This window comes from Typopeltis vanoorti, chromosome 5 (genome assembly GCF_054136105.1).
Source record: "Typopeltis vanoorti isolate ZY-2024b chromosome 5, IOZ_Tvanoo_1.0, whole genome shotgun sequence".
Taxonomy (NCBI): Eukaryota; Metazoa; Arthropoda; class Arachnida; order Uropygi; family Thelyphonidae; genus Typopeltis; species Typopeltis vanoorti.
Window position 1 is genome coordinate 53,721,735 of NC_143553.1, and position 19,738 is coordinate 53,741,472.

Consider the following 19,738-nt stretch of genomic DNA (forward strand, 5'->3'; position numbering starts at 1 on the left):
ATATTAGTGAAGAGGCAGACACTGTCAAAGCTAATCATGCAGATGTTTCTGTGGTTTAAGAACTCTGGGAAGAAAAAGAAGGACTAGCAATGGATTCACCCCTCTCACCAGCTCTAGCAAACCTCTACATGGAAAATTTTGAAAATAATGCTCTACAAAACTGGCACATCAAACCAAAAATTTGGCTCCACTATTTGGACAACATCATCATTTGGCCAGGAATAGCACTAGATCTGACTGCATTTAAAGACTATTTTAATAACTTACATCCTAACATAAAATTTACTCTGAAACTAGAAGAAAATAAAAAACTTCCTTTCCTAAATATCCTTATAGAAATAAATGAAACAAAAAACAGATTATCGTTTTCCATTTATAGAAAGTTGACAAACACAGGAAGATTCCTTCATGATAGTTTTTATAAGAAGGAATCTTCATGAAGGAATTATGAAGATTCCTTCATCAAGATACCAAGTGTGGCAGAGTAAGGTTGTAAGGATTGGATACAGTATAATAGATTCAGATTATCTTAAGGGATAGAAGATAAGGGATTTTGGAGTGAGTGTGTGTGTGGGGGGGTATGATGGAGGAGGAAAAAAAAACCCCAAAATTCTGGAATTATATTGCTGAAACATTGAGAACACAACAGATCATGGCAATGAGGTGGACACTGATATATAGTTATAAAGAGGTTACGGTTCCACTATACAAGGCATTGATTATTGCGCAAATATTTTGTCACCTGTTTTTCTGAGGAAAGGAAGATATTTTCACTAAGGGTTTATAGTAAGATAATAGCTAAGATTGCATTAGGTTTCTGGAATGTCAGGTATAAAAACAGATTGAGGAATGCTATGCTCAGGAAAAAGCATTCCCTCAATGAAAGAGCTCATGGAAGGAAAAGAGATGATATCTGATTGAGGCACAAGTTGAAGAGTCAGATCAATGTGTAATCTATGTTAGATTAACAGAACAAAAATTATTTCATAGAATACAATGAAACAGTAATAGAATTCTTTAGAAATTATATAAAGAGGGGATATATCAAGGAAGTATGAAGCAGTTTTTTTTTTTTTTTTTTTTTTTTTTTTTTTTTTTTTTTTTTTTTTTACATGGAGAGTAGCTGGTGATTGGAATAAACTGCCTGAATGTGTTTCAAGTGCAGAAAGAGAATTTCTTTAAGGCACAATTTGATGAGCATTTGTATGACAGTAATAATCTTCCATGATGGGGCTGACTCATTTAGGTCTTATGCTAATATGTCATATTGTAACATTAACATCTATAATATCAATATAAACAATGAATTTTCTTTCTTGAACATTTTAACAGATAAATGAATATATAAATGAACATTTTAATGCTGTGGTCAAGACATTTTTGCTGTATCCTTGAGTTTTATTTTACACATGTAACAGTTTCATCAGCTTTTCCCCCTCCTTTCCTTCAAAATAATATTAGTACGGTTTATATGTATTGTGGTCACACACATTCTGGGCATGTGGATTTAGTGGAAATTATGCCATTACACTAATAACATTAATAAATTCATTACTTAAAATAGTGCTTATTATACCAATAAATTTAAGTAATGAATATTTAGATATTTTAGAAAAGAATGTTCAACTAGCTTTTAATAATTTACTACTGGAAAAATACTTGTAAACTGTTGCTAACATTCTTCCTCAGTTCTTCTATTAAGAAGTTTTATGAGTAAAAAAAAAGTTATATTATGTACAAGTAGTAATTATGCAATTTTTGAGATAGCACTATAAGAGATTTTTAAACATGAGATGTCATATGTCCTATTCATGTAGTATTACACACCTGAGAATGTTGCTCATCCAAGGCCGATTGTAGCTCATGCATCTGATATTTTCTTTCACGTACCCATCGTCGTCGACGACACAAATGGTAGGTTTTCTCCACTGGATTATATCCTCCTAATGTTGCTTCTACTGTATATTCCCAGCCTAAGTAAATAAAAGAAACAATACATTATCTCAGATTAATACTGCTTTTCTGCTGATTTACATCAGTAGAAGTTTAGCCATCTTTCAAGTAGCTTTTTTCATTGAAGGAGAATTAGGCAATCTCATATGGAGGTAGCAAGGCTTCTTCCTCCCAGAAAGTCACATTTTTCATCCCAAATACAGGTAAATCCACCGTGAGAACGCATGCAATTTAGAAACAAGAAATGCTGGCAGGCAGTAGATGGTATTGATGGCAGCAATATCGTTAGAGAATTAAGTAATAAGTGAGGCAGTGAGATGTGTTTAGCGGAGTAGAGTGCCCTCCCACGATGAGCCTTTGGTAGCATCATGTAATAATCATGATGCCATTAAACATGATATTTATTCCTTAGAGAAGATGTCTTTTTTTTTTTTAATTTTTTTTGTATTAATTTTAATATGGAAATACTATTAATCATAGTATTTCCATATTAAATACTATTAATCATAGTATTTCCATATTAAAACGTTAATCTTGAATATAACAAGAAAATATTCCCTTAACTATTCCTCAGTACACTTAAAATTAGAAAACAAAAGATATTTAATTTCTGAAGAAATGAATGCTCTCCTTTAAAATTTTTGAAATGTATTTATAAAAATACATCTAGTATGAATGAATTTTTAAAATGTATATTTTAAAAAAAAACAAATGTGCAAACCACATATTTTGGAGAAATCAGGATGCTTCAGATAAGATTGTAATATAAGAAGTTCAAGAGGAAATAGAGGGAGAGAGAGAGATTCTAGAAAAGAGAAGAGAATGAGAAAGAAAATGAAAGCTTGGGTGGGAGAAGTATAATTGTAAAAGAGGAAATGAGAAGTTCCAAGAAAATGTGAGATTATGTAAAGGAGGGATGAATGGAAGACATGATGTGAGAGTGTTGGGGATGAAAGAAGGAAGGATGCCAGTGCAGGGACAAATACAAGCATGAATGGTGCAGAGAATGAAGATTTAGATGCAATGAGATAGCCTGCTTATATAGGATGAAGCATAAATGTGAGAGACTAAATAAATATTTGGCAAGTGGTGCTGCTGAGAAAAGAAAGGAAAAAAGAGATACCAAGGAACAGAAAGGAATGCTTGTCAAAAATAATAGTAAGAGAAGGACAAGAATTTTGTATGGGCATTCCATGATAAGAGGAGTGTTTTGTGAGGGAATGAGAAAAATCATGTTTCCCAGGTGCAAAGAACAATTGTAGTGAAGCTATTAGAATGCAGAAAGGTAAAGCAAAATAGCTGATTGTTTTGCAGATACAAATGACCTGAAAGGAGAAAAGTGTGGTATGATAGAGTATGAAAGAGTTAATGCCAGAAGTGATTGTTGCCATAGTATGATAGAGGCGAGTTGCAAAGCAGGGCAATTACTGCAAATTACTCCATAGGGTATGTAATGGAATAGGAGGAAATGGAATGTAGTTTCTGGATGTGTGGAATGAGAAAATGTTGACTACTTTCTAAGGTAGTAAATAAGAAATGGGATTGTGGGTGCAAAATGTAAGGTTAACTATGGGCCTATAAGGATTATGTCATTTATGCATACTAATGCCAGAAGTATTAGGAACAAGGAGGAATTTTCAACATTGTTAGTTCCTATTGACCAAAAATTATTGGTATTAGTGCGATATGGTTGACTGAGAATGATATAATTATTGGCATAGAAAGTGAAGATTATAGTATTTTGAGGGCAGATTGAGCAAAAGAATGGGGGGGGGGGGATATTACTGATGATATCAGATGAGTTGCAGCCTAAAAGAGTGGTAGTACAAGAGGAAATCAGTAAGATTCAAAGCAGTGCATTTGAGGCTGTCTGGTGCAAGATACAAGTTAATATGACAACATATTTGGTTGATTGCTGCTATAGGCCAGGAAATGCAAAGGATGATGTAGGTGCTATGTATCAGCAAAGAAATTCAATAAATGGAGGGCAAGTAATTCTTATGGGTGTGCCAAGATATGATGTGGACAGAAGAAAATGCAATTTATGCAGCTTAAATGGTGATGATTACATGCCCCTATTCCTTCCCTTTCTACTTGAATTTACAAATAACCCAAAGATTTGAAGCCTTTTTTTTTTTAGGCTTCAAATCTTTAGCAGTGGGATTTCCATTAAAAAAAAAAAAAGTATTTGCCAGTTTATTAAAGGTTAAGTAATTCTTGCAAGTAACTGAAAAATTAATGAATAAATATTTGATATTTTAAGATACATTTTTTTTTTTTTTTTTGCTAACTGTTCTGTAGTCTAAGATGAAGTAGCATCTCAACATTTGATATGTTCAGCAATGGAATAACTACAATTATCTCCCACAATCCCACCCCTCAATGGTGTTGGAAAAGAGAAATTATATAGACAGCACTATAGAGAATTTCTTCTTCAGTTGAAAATAGCCAGTTACTAGACGGACAGGATGCTATGCTACGGTAGCAATGATAATTTAAATGGGCAAATAAAATGAAAAATAAATTTTAAATTCCATATTGATGGAACTGTACTCCAGAAAAAGATGAGCTAGAGATTTACAGGTAGTGGGAAACAGAGTTAGAGTTTAAAAAATATATCGCTAAGGTTGCACAAGTTGCTCATAATGTACTTGGCTAGTAAAGAACATAATAACAAGCAGAGATAAGGAAGTTGTTATTCCACCTTACAAGGCCTTGATACATCTGGATTTCTGTGCTCAGGTCTAGTCTCTTGGGTTTTTTGGAGATGATTCAGAGGCAAGTAACCAAAATGGTGGAATCTACCACATATCCTCAATCTATCCCTATGAGGATAGATTGAGGGTATGCAGATTGCATAAGTTAGTTAATAAGAGTAAAAAGAGGGGTTATAATAGAAATATTTAAATTATTTAAAGGGTTTTTATAGGACTGATGCAGGGGAAATGTTTCAGCGCTTGGATAGAAGGGCCAGAACAAGGGATCGGCCCTGGAAGTTGAATAAAGGTGTGGTTAGTAAGGAGTATGAGGACTAGATTTTTTTGCTTGGAGAGTTGTGAATGAGTGGAATGGATTGCCAGAATCAGTTGTGAATGTTCAGTCTGTAAATGGGTTCAAAGTGAGGGAGGTATAATAGATTATGTGGACAGTTTGGGCCTCCCATAAGGAGTCTTCAGACTCCATGGAGGTGCCTGTACAATAATAATAATAATAATAATAATAATAATAGTTCAGAATATGGGAAACTTGTGTTGTCTGAACATAGCAAATTTTCCATACTCTAAATGAACAGGATGTTACAATCATTTTAAAAAGATACTTCATTTTGTAATTACATTCTTGTATAGTAATGACACTGTTCATTATCACAGCACTTAAATCTGAAGTAGGTTTTGATATGTGCTGTACACAATCATTTTCATTACTTAGATTCAATTTTAAGTGATCCCAGATACTTTAATCAAACAAGCAAGAATTATCATATCAAAATTTTTTTTTTTGCTATCTGTTCTGCAGTCTAAGATGAAGTATAATAATTAAGTAAATAAGAATGGAATACTATATAGAAAAATAATAAATTTCAAGTTTTCCCGATAAAGACTGGAAAAAAAAATTACCACTTTATATTGTACGCCTGCGACAGTTTTAACAAGCAAAATCTATGCTCTGCGATCCACATTATTATACTGGTCATCATTAGCGCTAAGTGCGCTATGATAAATGAATATCTATTGTATAGAGGGGAATTTTCTCTTATTGGATTCGATCAATTCGCAAAAAGGATCACAAGCCTGTAAACCTAATAAAAACAAGTGGCTGCATAGCCCTATAGAAGCCACCGGAAGAGAAACCTTCCAAAGTTCGACAGCAGTCGCCGACTAGACATTTTCGAGCTGGTTCCTGGGTTAGTCGATCTTTGGCACAAGCAAGTATGGTTTCCCTGCTTTTCTTGAAATAAAAACTCTGGTTTTTATTTCAAGAAAAGCGACCATAAAACTCTCACTATCTCAGTGTTAAAACCTAGTAGTTGTCTGCTATACTCTCCTTTCCGGATGCGGTAGAAATCACGCATAGCCTTGGTAAGCTATATGTGACAGCCAAGGGTTGGGTCGGCTAATTATTATTCAAAATTGTAAGTGCTAAACGGTCTCATTTAGCACTTTTAGGGAAAAAAAAAAAAAAAAAAACTAGAATTTTAAATAAGAATGGAAGGAACACGAAAATTGACCATAGAACCTACACTATTTCAGATAAGATAATATATTGTTTCTGGGAACACGTGAGAGCCCTTGTTTGCTGTAGTCTCTGCACCAGATGCGTTTAACATCAGTAGGTATGGGCCATCTATTACTGATTGTCTATGCTCCTCAGACTCCAAAAGTTTAAATGGAGGCAAGCTAAAACAGCGTCGCCTACTCTGTTACTGAAAGGCGTTAGCAGTTTTTATTTATTATTATTTGTTTTGTATACGCTACGTTCTCAGACGTCTAAGGAACTGGAGATACCGGAATTTCATTGAGTTCAGTTTCCTATGATGAGATCTCCAAAGATAAAATTATAGTTCGTGGTTTGAGTAAAAACTCGTACAATAATGTGTGGCATTATACATGTCCTTTTAAGAAAAGTGTGATGCATAAAGGGATGTAGAGGATAACTGCATGTAAAGATCTGCTCGTTTTCTATATACAGTATATATAGCTAAGTCGCTTTCTGTATATAACAGTCACGAAAATATTAAATCACCCAAACTTTTGTTTTGCTATCTTAGCTTAAAATGCAGCTGAAACAGAAATAATTCCTTCTGAACTACTAGAAAATTCAGAACTCCGATACATAATACAAATATGTATGCCTTTGTTTAAGTAATGTTCAAGTAATGATAGAGCAGCAATGGGCAATAATTTATGTTGTCTCATTTTCGACCCTCTTGTAGATGGGTAATTATGTTATACATCAATACATTAGCGATTGCAGAAATTAGAAGATGAGGAATCTACTGATAATGATCAATGTTTTGAAGGGAACACACTGTGGAAACTTTCACAGAATAAGGGTAGACGAAATGAAAGAAGGAAATGGGTCTCGTTGGCTTGCTTAGCAGAAAGAGAAAGAATAATAGATGCCAGTTCAGTGGCATAAACCAGAAGCAGACCTGTGACACGACAAACTATCCTACTCTAAAGTGAGTTGAGTCGAAAAATATTTGGACGTTTACGATGCACAATCACAAATGTGGGACCAGAATTATAAGCCTGTTAAGATTTTGGATTGGTTATGATTATCTGAAATATATCCTTGTAGTTATCAGGCTAATGCATTATGTTTGTTAAATGTGCATGTCCTTCTGACCGGTTTGCCTTATTTTGTGGGATGAAGTACCCTACTACTTTCAGTTAAAAAGCTCTTTATAAGATTCTTCGTGCCCTATTCAGGATTCCAACCGAACGCGACAAAAGCTCCTCAGGCCAGGTCAGGTGAGAGAATACTTAAAAAGTAAATGTCTAGAATGGAAAAAGGACATCAATTTTTTTTATATTTGAGGAAGTTTCAGATATGGTATGTTAAAATGCGTCAGGAAACGGACAGAAAAGTTGACATTTTTCTGCAGCCTCGTATACTTTAACTATTTTAGCTCTAACTAGATTCTAGAAATCGAGAAACAGTTGTCCTCTAATTTAGTTATCAACAATTGTCAAGTTAATCGCTAGCGATCATTTTGAGCACTTCGGGGAAGACAGTGCTTTGGCACAGGCCTATTTGCTAGCACCAAAGTTCGCCTTCGGACAACCTTAAAAAGGCGTAGAGAAAGTTCCTCTGGCCAGCAACTTGAATCGCTCTAACAGTTTTTCTTCTGGCATGGTAGCATTATAGAAACTAGAAATATTGCTATAAGACTACGCATGCACCCAGTGGCCACCTCCCTTCCAGCAAATATAATTTCTGTAACTCAGTCGGAAAGACTATTTTGGATTGGGAGAATGCATATAATAGCTCAACCACGGAAAGAAGTTTTGAAAGTAATCTTACTGTTTTCTTGTGCATGTTCTGCAGAAATTCTTATAGCTCATTCTTGTCAGTATAATTTGTTCAACTAATCAGTCAGTTAATGTTTCTGTAGAGTGGTGCAATCAGTATCTAAGGTTTTCTTCATAACTCAGAGAACACTGTAAATAGTAATTTGGTATTTTTTTAAAATGATAAGTACACTGTGTTCTTGGTATTCTGATATCATCTATACATAAACTGATATGCCTGTATTATATTGTTTCGTCTTCGATACATGTAGCGTTGTGAGATGTTCGGTTGTAGTTAACAAATCAAATTGTTCACTGCATTATCACAGGTGAATGTTAAAGTTAGAAAGTGATCTATCTCTGTAACATCCGTGACTATAACATCGATATCAGTTACCTGGTTCGTTAGAACTTGAAACATATGCCGTCATTACTGGTGCACCGACTGGAGCAAGTCTGTGAGAGGATCATCACTTAACCAGACTGCATCAAGAAATTCAAAAAGGATTTTGTGCACCACCCCAAATGTGAGAACAATATTCTAAGGCAGGAGATAGATTTGGTATTTACAGAGTGTTCGGGTTGTACAGGTGAGGAGACTTGTCCTTTTTCACCCTGACATTACTGGGAGAGGAGGATATAAAGGTGATGTTCTTATACACCGAATAGGTTAGATGTTTAGGGTCAGCCCAAGAATAGATCTAATCTTGCATAAAAGACAGCTGTTCTTTGTCTACCACTGTTAACCAGTCAGAGGTAGCTAGCCTAAGACTGCATTATTAAAGGTGAGGGGGGGGGGAGGTCGTGTATTCTTTCTTAACTGAAATAACACAGACCAAAGTACAGAGATCATAGGTATTCTGACATTTGTAGGGACAATCTGAAGACAGGCAACTATCCATGATTACAAGAAACCAGCCAGAGAGAAAGTTTGACAATCCAATTGCAAATGGTGGGCAGCAGACAATAAGATTGCAATTTAGTTAGAAGACCCTTATATGCCAGACAAGTCAAATGACCTAGAGATGTCAAGATTGACCACGTAAGCAAAGAAAAGATTCGAACAAGCTCAAGTCTATAGCTGAATGATGTTCGCAAGTAGGTCTGCTATGGAATCGAATGCGAGGGACTCCATATTGGCCTTATGGCCTCCTTCAATCATATTCTGAAAGCCAATTTCCAGAGGACTCGAAGACTTACCTTCTTCATCCACAGCTCTATGGAGATCTATCTGCCATACATCTTGCCACTCCCAACAAAGCGGAGGTTGAATTTCTTCCCGTGGCGTGGATGGGTCTCCTCGCTAGAAATAAAGATAAAGCAATTACGATATATACAATGATGATAAATACATTAGAATAAATATTTATCTGCCATCAAGTACTAGCACACATATTTGTAACTGATGTTTTCAGCATTTCGTTAGTTAAATCCAACTTGATATCATAATGCAATCTCTTATTTACGTGAACGATTTTAAGAATTCTATCTAAATAACATTTTAATAGGCTGAATTTTTAAACATAATAGGGAAACTACAACTCAACAGGCATAATGGCCTATTTTTGTTATTTGAGCTGATTAAACTATTAAAACGGATAATCAAAAGTCAATAAAATTACCAACACATATGCTCAATGTTTTACAGCTCGCTAATCAGAATTAGGGTTCCTTACACGTGCAATATTGAGCAAATGAACGATATCGATATGATTCAATTAAAATTATAGTCGCCATTCTGTTGCGACTTCTAGAACTAATAACAGTTCTCATAAGTAAAAGCAAAAGGGCATGATTAAGTAATATTTTGACTACATTACATTAGCCAGGCGCTATCAGCCTGGGGAGGACTTTGGCCTCAAGCACCACATGTCGCCACTGGGCACGGTCCTCTGTGACTGTCAGCCACGTTCCTGTCTCCAGCCTGACAGCCTGCAGGTCTTACTTCTCCTGATCCGCCCATCTCCTTCTCGGTCTCCCTGATCGGGGTCGGGCCTCCCACACTTGTCTCACAGTCCTTTCGGGACCCATATGTTACAGTAGTGCCATATATATTTTGGCACTACTAAGGAGAAAGCGAAATCAAGGGTTTTATTAAAGAGCGTGATTTAGAAAGTAACGTACTAATGAGAATTTGTTGGAAGTAACCAGAAATAAGTGAATGTCAAGATTATACTTTTTATTTTTACCATAAAATGCTGATTCCATAACAGGGAAAGAAGCCAATGAGTTAGAACTGTCATTCCATTTCCATCATATTCTTTAAAATTATGAAAAGCGGCAACTAAGACTGTGAAGCTAATATATTCTGTTAACAGTACGTGTTTCTCCGGCTGGTTTGTCCGTTTGTAATGAGGGAAGGGGAAAAACAGTTACAGGGAGGGGAAAACTTCTAACTCAGCATGAGACTGGGTAATTCACTGACTGCAAAGCCTTCTAATGGTTCTTTGTATCAAAGATGGGTTTCGAACCCCGTTATTTCTAATTATGATTAAATGTCATGTCGTTCTAGAGAATGAGCTACGGAAACAAGCTCCTCTGTAGTCAAAGCCTTTTCTTTGGCTAGTGGTGATTGTAAATTTTCAACTGCAATATTCCTCAAAATCTCTTAACATGCTGATCACGACCAGTGCAACCACAAACTGAAGACAGTGAGCAATATTTACGCTAAATTGTGAAATAAGAATTCAAAGTATATCTTCTGTTCAAAAACTGAGGAGGGAAAATGGCACTTGAGTTCTGCACTACTTCAAAAATCTCATCTCTAGATCCGCTTAAATCTATCCCACTTAACTGATTAAAAACTCAGTAATTAATATCTTTGATAGTTAGTCTTTGACTTGTCCACAAAAGGCTTACATTTTCATCCTATAAATTCCATCAACTTGCTTCATACAGCGTTGATTTAGAAAATGTATCTGACATGGTTGAGCAGTATAGGAGAAAGTTAAGTAATACGTGTTGAACAAATTTAATTTAATTTTCGAACCTGGCTCTCTTTCTAATCAAAAGGCATTGTTAAAATGTCTGAATTATGGAGGCGCTATGCAGTTTTAAATTAAGGATATCAAATTATTAATATTGATTTTTTAAACTGTCAAACTAAAGGATTATACTTGAAACTCATGATAAATTGGATTATCATTAGTATCGCGACAAACTAGTCGCGATAAAATGAAACCAAGACAATATTAATGTAAATAATGCAGATTGTAAAAAAATCAAAATTATAAAGAAAAACTGAAGATCCATTCGTAGAATTAGGGCTGGTTATCAATCTCATGCAAATTCATGTTAGATTATATTAGAAAACATAAATGTCGATTTATGTTTTCTATATTTTTAATATATTTTAAATCGAGATATTACTTTATGTATATTAACACTTAACGTTCTTAAACCATCTCTCGCTCTTATGTCGTAAAATCGGATCACTTTCCCATAAATGTTTTGTCGAGTTTATAGATGGTCCTTACAGCAAAAGCAACGGAGGCCATGAAACAATGTTTGTGAGAGTAATTCCACTAGTACTTTACATTAAAATGAGTATTACAGCGAACATACTGATGTGTAATTTCCGGATGTATTATCCTAACTGAGAGTTGGTGGTGGAGGGATAATGGCTTGGAGCTGTTTGTCAAAGTATGGACTATAAATTTTGTTGTTGTAATTGTCCTGAAGGATGGACGCCGAAATGCAACATTTTTGAGAAAATGCTTCCTATACTGTAGTTTCACATAAGGAGTTTTCACATTGTTAAAAGGAGCCATATACCTTTTAACAATGTACCATATCAAACAGTGACGTATTTGACCAGCCAACGCAGGTCAGGTGGAGGCAAGATCTGATGAAGAATATGCCAATAGACTGGGGGTTATGGTTGAAAGAATGGCCTAAAATAATCGATTCATTACCACAGCCTGATGGGAGAAATGCCTGGAAGTGTGGAATATGATCAGGACCAAAAGGAGGGTGCCCATACACTGAAGTTGGTTAGGTGTTTGGAATTACTATTGAAGCAGCTAAGGCTATGAGGCCATTGTATGACGTACTAAAAATTACTGTTGTTCTTCTAATCAGTTTATTTTGCGTGAGAGAAAAGTCCCATCACCCGCTATTGGAATACGCACAATTCAGGTTTCTCTGAAATATAGTGCTGTCCATATACTTACTTCAAAAGTATGTACAGCAATCCCTCGATTAGTGGGCCTAATGCGTTCTTTAAAACAGGCGCATTAATCGAAAACTCACTAATCGAATATAATAACCTATGGGAAAAAGTATAATTCGTTCTTCAAATTTCTTTTTTGAACCTTAATTTTTTTATTAAAGAATTAATGTATGTCTCAGGGCCTAGTTAAAGGAAAACCATTTAGCTGAAAGACAAAATATATTCAGAATATAAATTTTATTATTCTATTTCTTAATAAAGAATTGAGCTAACGTAGTTTGACGGACATTTTGTTTCTTTTTTTCATACAACCGACGGTATGGCCCTATTGCCTCTTCTACTCTTCTGCAAATTTTACTGCTTCTCTCTTCATCAGGGACAGCCTTTAAGCATTGCTGCTTAAAAACTTCGATTGTACGAAAAATATTTTCAAACTGTTTCTGTGAAATCTCTTTTGGCTGTCTTATCAGTGATTAAATTTTCTTCATATTCTTTGGGATTTTCCCGCTGTGCATCTAAATTTAGCAGGTCGAAATCACTCAATTCTTCAGAATGAGATTTAATTAACTCATGGACGTTATCATTGAAGGGAAGAAAGAAATGAAGGACGTACGAATTTCGCCAACGGGCGAAATCACGTGCTTTATAGATAAAATTTCCGAACTGTTATACAAGCAAAATAGTTCCCACTTTAAAAACTACAATGATCATAAAAGATAAGTTAATTTTCCGACGTGTAATAATAAACAACTCATCCCAGAAGACTGATTGATTACCCTATTATCGGAATGGATTCTCCTTTTGTGACATGCGCAGAAGTGTCGAAGAGTCTCGAATCGAATCTGTGGGCGTACTATAGCAGACGACAAATTTTGGCGGTAAAAATTTGGAACGTAGTGTATATGGAAGTAGTGCACTATGCCATTAAAAATAACTTTGCAAAATGTTTTAAATCGGTATCTAAAAATTATTTCATTCTGGTGAGCGTTTTTTTTTTTTTTTAAATAGTTAGCCATAAAAATGTATAGATAGAAAATTTTTAAAATCTGTAACACTTATTTTTAAGGTGTATATAGGCGCACTAATCGAATTTGAGTATCGAAAAAAAATTACGCACTAATCGAGGGATTACTTTATATGCAAAACTTACCACATCAGTCCACGTTGTAGAAGCTGGTAGCCATGAACCGCCTGGAATTCTATATTGATTTTCAAAAACATCCTCTAGAAATGTTCTTCTTCCAGCGTCATCGTCATAATGCATGCTGCATGACGGATGAGATGTAAGAGTAGAACACATGATAATATACCAAGTAAAAAAAAAAATAAATAAATAAATAAATAAATAAATATATATATATTCTATACATAACTTGATAACTGATATTTCTGATTCGGACGCAATTGTCAGTATAATAACACTTAACAAAATAAGTTAAAAATCTTTATTGGAAACAATTAAAAAGTTAAAAGGAGACATTGAATCCCTATGTTTAGATTATTTAGGCTTATGTTTTGATTATTTTCTAATTTTACATAGGGATTAATATCGATAAAGAAATTATTTATTTCCAAAGCAAAACGTTATTCCATGAAACAGTGAATTTACTTTGGATACCGCTTGTAATCTTGCAGTATTCTTCCTTGTTTATCAACCAACAGTCATTAAGTAATTTCAATAAATTATTTAACGTTTCGTACAGTAAAATTAATTTGCTCGCTGTCTTTGAATCTAAATGTTTAAGCTTGGCAGTATAATCTCTGTTTAAGAGTTGAGTAAACTGATTTTCTAAATAATACCCCGTTTAATTCACTAATGTCTGATATAACGAAGCGATTTTCTCACCTAACTACAATTCTCGAATTATTGCAGACTGGAGTTAACGTATAATAAATTGTATCCTATTTAGTGATACAATTTATTTGTTGCGAACTCGTGTAAATTATACATGAGTTCGCAACTTAGTTCAAAGTAATTCCAAGCTCTTCGAGACGGTAACGAGTTTCATAGGTTGGTTTTCTGTATATTCTTAATGAGTGTTAATGTTCTCTTAATTACAAAACTTCTGGGAACGGTAATCTGTTTTCATATTTAAGTAGTGTATGTAGTAGTTATTTGTCTTTGCTATGCGTCCAAACAATTGGCGCACCCTTCACATATTCACCATATAGTAGGTTGCAAAAGAAGTAGGACTTGGAATAGTCTGTTCACATACACCAACGTTATTTTCAGTGAATAAATTCAAAGCAGACATAAGTAGTTGAGCGAGTTAAGAATTGGCTCCCATGAAGAGCTCACTGCTCTGTGGGGAGGTATCCGAACAGTTGCATCAACGTAACATCCGAAGCATTACATGGAAAAACTAGCATGTGCAAAAGTTTCAAATTAATCAGATGCCGTGGAATATGATAATATGAACTGGTTGGTTGTTATTGACATTACAGGTCTTATGCCTATGCTGAAATGAATAAATTATGCGAATGATAAGCATGATTCTGAAATAATGGTAGTAATAGTATTCACAAAAATGTAATATTACAGCAGAAATTCTTGCCGGATATCATTAATATACCAACTGCTATTTAAGGAATAGGCTTTCTCTCGCTCTGTTCTTCCAAAGATCACCTTTCTTCAAAGAAAAATGTTTTTCTAGTAATTAATGGAGCTTCTATGAAGTAATTCCTCCATGGTTTAATATACTGGAGCCCATTATGACTGTTTTCTCTAGCAGATAAATCCTTTTAAATATGCTGAATGATTTCAAATAAGTATTATGGTTCCTACCATAATATCTGTTACTTCTCTATGATGAAACAAGCATTTCTTAAATACCATAATAAGTAGAACAATATTCTACAGAACACGATGACAAAGGAATGGCTTTAACTTATGGCCATTCTGTCATTTCCCCGTAATTCTAAATTCGCAATTTTTCAACGAGATTTTTTTAATTGCTAATTTTTTCCCCCTTTCATCATGCAGCAACGATGAAAGGCTGTGTACAAGTTGCGTATACTCATTTATTTTGGTGAATGAGCATTCCGCATAATTCTGATTAATGAAAAAAATGTCAATAATCATAATCAATAAGTTAAAAAGGCAGGGTCTTCAGTATAATAACCACGGGAATTGTCGTGCCAAACATAATTAAAATGCTCCTTTAATGGAAGACTCGCCTGGTAAGGGGGGGGGGGAATACCCTCATCATCATATTCCTGACATACCCTCAGGTGGTGTACAGGATCTTATTATAGTACTACATGAAAAGTGTTACCTCATTACTAACTTCTTATTAACAATTTTCCTTCACATTAGCATTCTATCTGTCAACATTCAAATATTATCAGATCTTATATTTCTATCTTCTAAGGCACTTTTTACCATATCAATCCACCTATATCTTTGTCTTCCTCTGGGTCTTTTTCCTGCCAACCTGGCAGGAAAAAGACTTGTTTTGCTTATCTTTCCTCTCCCATTTTATTTAAGTGATCAATACCACCTAAGATTAGCTCTGATAACACATTCCTGGATGCCAACAATATCAGATTCTTTCCTAATATCCTTCTTTTTGATATGATATTGCCATTGATGCCATCTCTTCACAGCCCTGATCCTTCTCGGAACTCTGTGGTCTCTAGTCTTGGGTCAAGTATTTTATTTCTAACCCAGCTCTCAGATCCATAAGTTAAAATTGGTTTGAAAATTGTCTTGGGTATACAGCTAATTTCTCTCGTATTCCATATAAAATTTATTCAGTTGACTTCCTACCATACCAGCTGCGTTGATTCTGTTGTCTACTTCCCTATTTAATTTCCATCTTCACTAAAAATCGTGCCCAAGTGGCTGGAATGTTTTATTTGTTCTATAGGCTCTCCCCATTCACAATGCAGTTGATATTTTCAATGTTTCAATATTTTCATCGTCTTTTTAATGCTGATTTTCATGCTAAATTTATTACAGCAGCTATTCAATTTAGTCAGGGAATCCTGCAGACTTGTCTTGGATTTATTTAAAAGTATAATATCTGCATACAGAGCTAAGATTAACATTTCCAATTTTGATATCAGGCTTAATACCACTTTCCTTCATAATGTGATCCATATAGAAAATGAATAACAGTGGAGATAATGCACACAGTGGCGTAGCTAGATCTTTTGCCGCCCGGGATGATCCCCGAGTTTGCCGCCCCTCTCAATACACACCAAATATACTACAAAAAGTCAAAACGACGTATAGGGAAATAAATTAAAACACTGTTTATTTTTAAACTTTAATTCCAACATTCTTGCTTTTCTGTTAGCAAAACGATGACATTGTCTAAGTCTATTTCATCACACAGTTGCTTCTATAGACAGTATGACAAGATTTCTTAAACGTACGGTACTCATTGTAGATTTTTGATGATTCTTAATCAAATTTTAATTTAGAAAAATTCCTCTCCCAACTATCAACACTTACAGCAATTGTAAGGAAAACTCGCAGTAGTATTACAATATTTGGAACTAAGTTCTCGAGACTATTTTAGAAAAAACTGCAAAAGTTCAAGAGGACCGTCCTTCCACGTCTCTGTTTCTCTTGCATAGCAGCAAACAGAATAAACTCCGAAGTATTTTTCTCTCAAACAGGAGCTCTTCCTTATTAATGTCATCGTAATCACAATTTAGTTGACGTTCGTATTTATTATTCAAAAGATTCGATGGAGAGTAAGGAAGACATTTTTCAGCAAGAACATGAAGCTGTTGAAGTGACTTGGTGACTTCTTGGATCACTCTGTCCAGTGGGGGGGAAAAAAAAATTCTCTCCTCAACTCAGCCTCTTGTGATTCTTCACATGCCATCAGTTTCTTCTTTCTACACCAACGATCCATGACTACAGATCATCACAAATTCCTTTGGCGTAAGCTACTGAATTGTTAACTAATTCGTCCCTATTTTCAGTTAATATTGCCTTTAAAGCCTCGAGGTTTATATGTCGTTAATTTCTAGGCCGGACGGATTCCCACAGGCCAAAAAAGCACAGGAAAGAAAACGATTGTAACGCAACAAGCAGCAGGCCAGCATCTGACCTGGTAACTATTTTCTTCTATCCCCAGTTAAATGTTCTACAGCACTTACGATGTGGAGGTTTTTTTTTTTTTTTTTTTTTTTTTTTTTTTTTTTTTTTTTTTACAACACTCAGCATCTCTCCGTGCACTCCACCAAGTTTCTACTACACGTTTGACACTTTGACCAGTGACTGAAGTCAAAATATCCAAGCGATAGGTTGAGAAAGAAAAAAACGTGAACAAACGCCCCATAGTTCCAAAAAAGGTAACATAATTCACAGAAACAAAAGCTGCATGTACACCAGCCAAACTCAGCGAGTGATTTGTACATGCGACAAATTCTGCTTTTCCATTAATTTCCTTGAGGCATCTCTGAACGCCAGTATGTTGACCAGCCATCACAGCAGCATTATCATATGCTTGTTCTCTACAATAATGAATATCAATTCCATCGTTTTCTAATTTTTGCAAAATCGTAGTTGAAATATTCTGCGGAAATATTTTGTGGAATCATAAAATGATTCCACAACCATCACTTTATTTCCATTGATCGATAGTGTTTAGTCTTACGGCTGTTTAGGGGTAGTTATATAGGACACCATCTAGGGAAATGATTTATGAGCAAGGTCTTCCGTTGCCTCCCTTGCCGTACACTATCCTATGACTGTAGCCTGTGTGTTCACAGGCCGGTTTGCTTGCTTGTGGGATGAAAAACCCCAGATAAACTGGTGGGAAAAACCCTGCTGTCCAACGCACAAGCCCGGCTAACTTGGCTATAGCTGAGGAAGATGCTTAAGCTCCTCACGTCGTCGACGGCAATCGAATCGAGGATACTCCTTCCCCAGGCATATGGTTGCGAAGCGCATAGGCCACTAGGCTAACCGCGCAGACCCATCGATCATAAAACTTGACTAGTTTTACGTCAGGGGTCAGGTGATCAGGGAGTGCTGTCGAATATCATAGAAAAATACATTGATTCTTTTACTTGCTCGATAACCTTACTTCTTACTTTTTCTCCCAAAATTTCTATAAACTCGTCCTGAATAGTTTTCAATCGGCGCGCCATGCGTTTTATTTTTAAGAATTTGAATTATAGTATGATAGGGAAAATGTAACAGTTTTGTTATATTTATATTTTATTTATTTTAATTGTAAGTATAGTTGTTAAAAACTAATTATTGATTTAGTAATAAAAATTACTAAGTTAACATAAATAAAAGAATCGTCAACAAATAACATTATGGCTCACGTGAAACCCCCAAAAAAGTGCCGCCCGGGGAGAACCGTCCCCTCCGCACCCCTCCCCCTAGCTACGCCACTTTATGTACACCCTTGTCACACATCTGACTTAACAGCCATCTTCCTATGCTCCTTCAATTGTTGATTTTCAACTCAAATGGAGACCATGTATTGCTTGGTCCCCATTTGTACCATATGATATGATGTCCCATTTGTACCATATAACTTTAGCGTTTTGAGGAGCTTTCCTCTTGGCACTTTGTCATATGCCTTTTTCAGATATACAAAACATAAATACAAATCCTTGTTATATTCCCAAGATATTTGAGCTATTTGTGTTAAAGTGAAAATCTGATCCTGGCGACATCTGTTTGGCCTGAACTTAGCTTGTTCTTCTAGTTGTGTAGGAGGAGGAGCCAAGCTCCTCTTACACAAGTTTTCTTAGTCGTTTTTCGAGAATACTTGCATAAATCTTACCAGAAACGCTCAGTAGAGAAGGCTCGATTTTTTTTTTATCCTTTGTCCTACAAAAAATAAATAAAATAAAATAAATAAATTTCTTTCCATTATCAAATGGAGCAAATTGATTTCGGAAAAAAAAAATTCCATGTGGTGCGCCATCGAATATTGAAGTGGCTAATGATGTGAAATTTGCAGCTAATTTGCTGATGTATTAGCTCTGAGAATTTTAAGACTGGTTTTCATCGTCTTTTCCCTTTTTCTTAACCAAAAAGAGTTTACATGCGCACACACAGAAACAAATATATTTAAAATTAGTATATACATACCTGGGTTCTGGATGAATAAACCAGTCGCCTTCAAACTGCCATCCTTCTGGAGCTACAAAACTGTCCCGAGGTAGGCCAACCTGGAAAAAAGTTCACATTAATAACTTGGCATTGAAAATTCGCACTAGGTGTTTCTTATCTGATAAGTCTAATTCTAAATAAACTCATAGAACTGGCTAGTAACGAAAGTGCCAAAAAATAAACTGAGTTAACATTGATAATAAATATTAAATAATACTGACCACTTTAGACAAAACACAGCCTTTCCATGAGAAATCCATAAAACATGGCCGATTTGATTATGTTCAGGAATGCAGAAGCAAATATTTTTTTGAATCTATCATATTTTTATTGCCAGCCTGATAGCCTCTTCACTATTCTGTTACTGGAGGCTCAAACGGCTTCAATGTTCCATGTTTGGTATCGAGAGTGAAAGCAGAGCAGAATTTCCGCATTACCCAACTCTGCCCTAGGTTTACTCACAATACTAAATCTGCCCTAGGTTTACAATATTTTATAGGTAGGATA

At 35.2% G+C, this 19,738-nt stretch overlaps 1 protein-coding gene across 3 annotated transcripts in view; it reads right to left on the reverse strand.

The window, feature by feature from the left end:
- LOC150106416 (dysferlin-like) overlaps positions 1-19,738 on the reverse strand; it is a 328,783-nt gene that overhangs the window by 236,059 nt on the left and 72,986 nt on the right. For all 3 annotated transcript variants that reach the window (XM_090393128.1, XM_090393127.1, XM_090393129.1), the window contains exons 25-28: positions 19,211-19,290; positions 13,289-13,403; positions 9,168-9,270; positions 1,828-1,973 (exon numbers count right to left, since the gene is read on the reverse strand). In XM_090393128.1, coding sequence (XP_090249254.1) covers positions 1,828-1,973; positions 9,168-9,270; positions 13,289-13,403; positions 19,211-19,290 — 444 coding nt within the window. The remainder of the gene's footprint in view (positions 1-1,827; positions 1,974-9,167; positions 9,271-13,288; positions 13,404-19,210; positions 19,291-19,738) is intronic.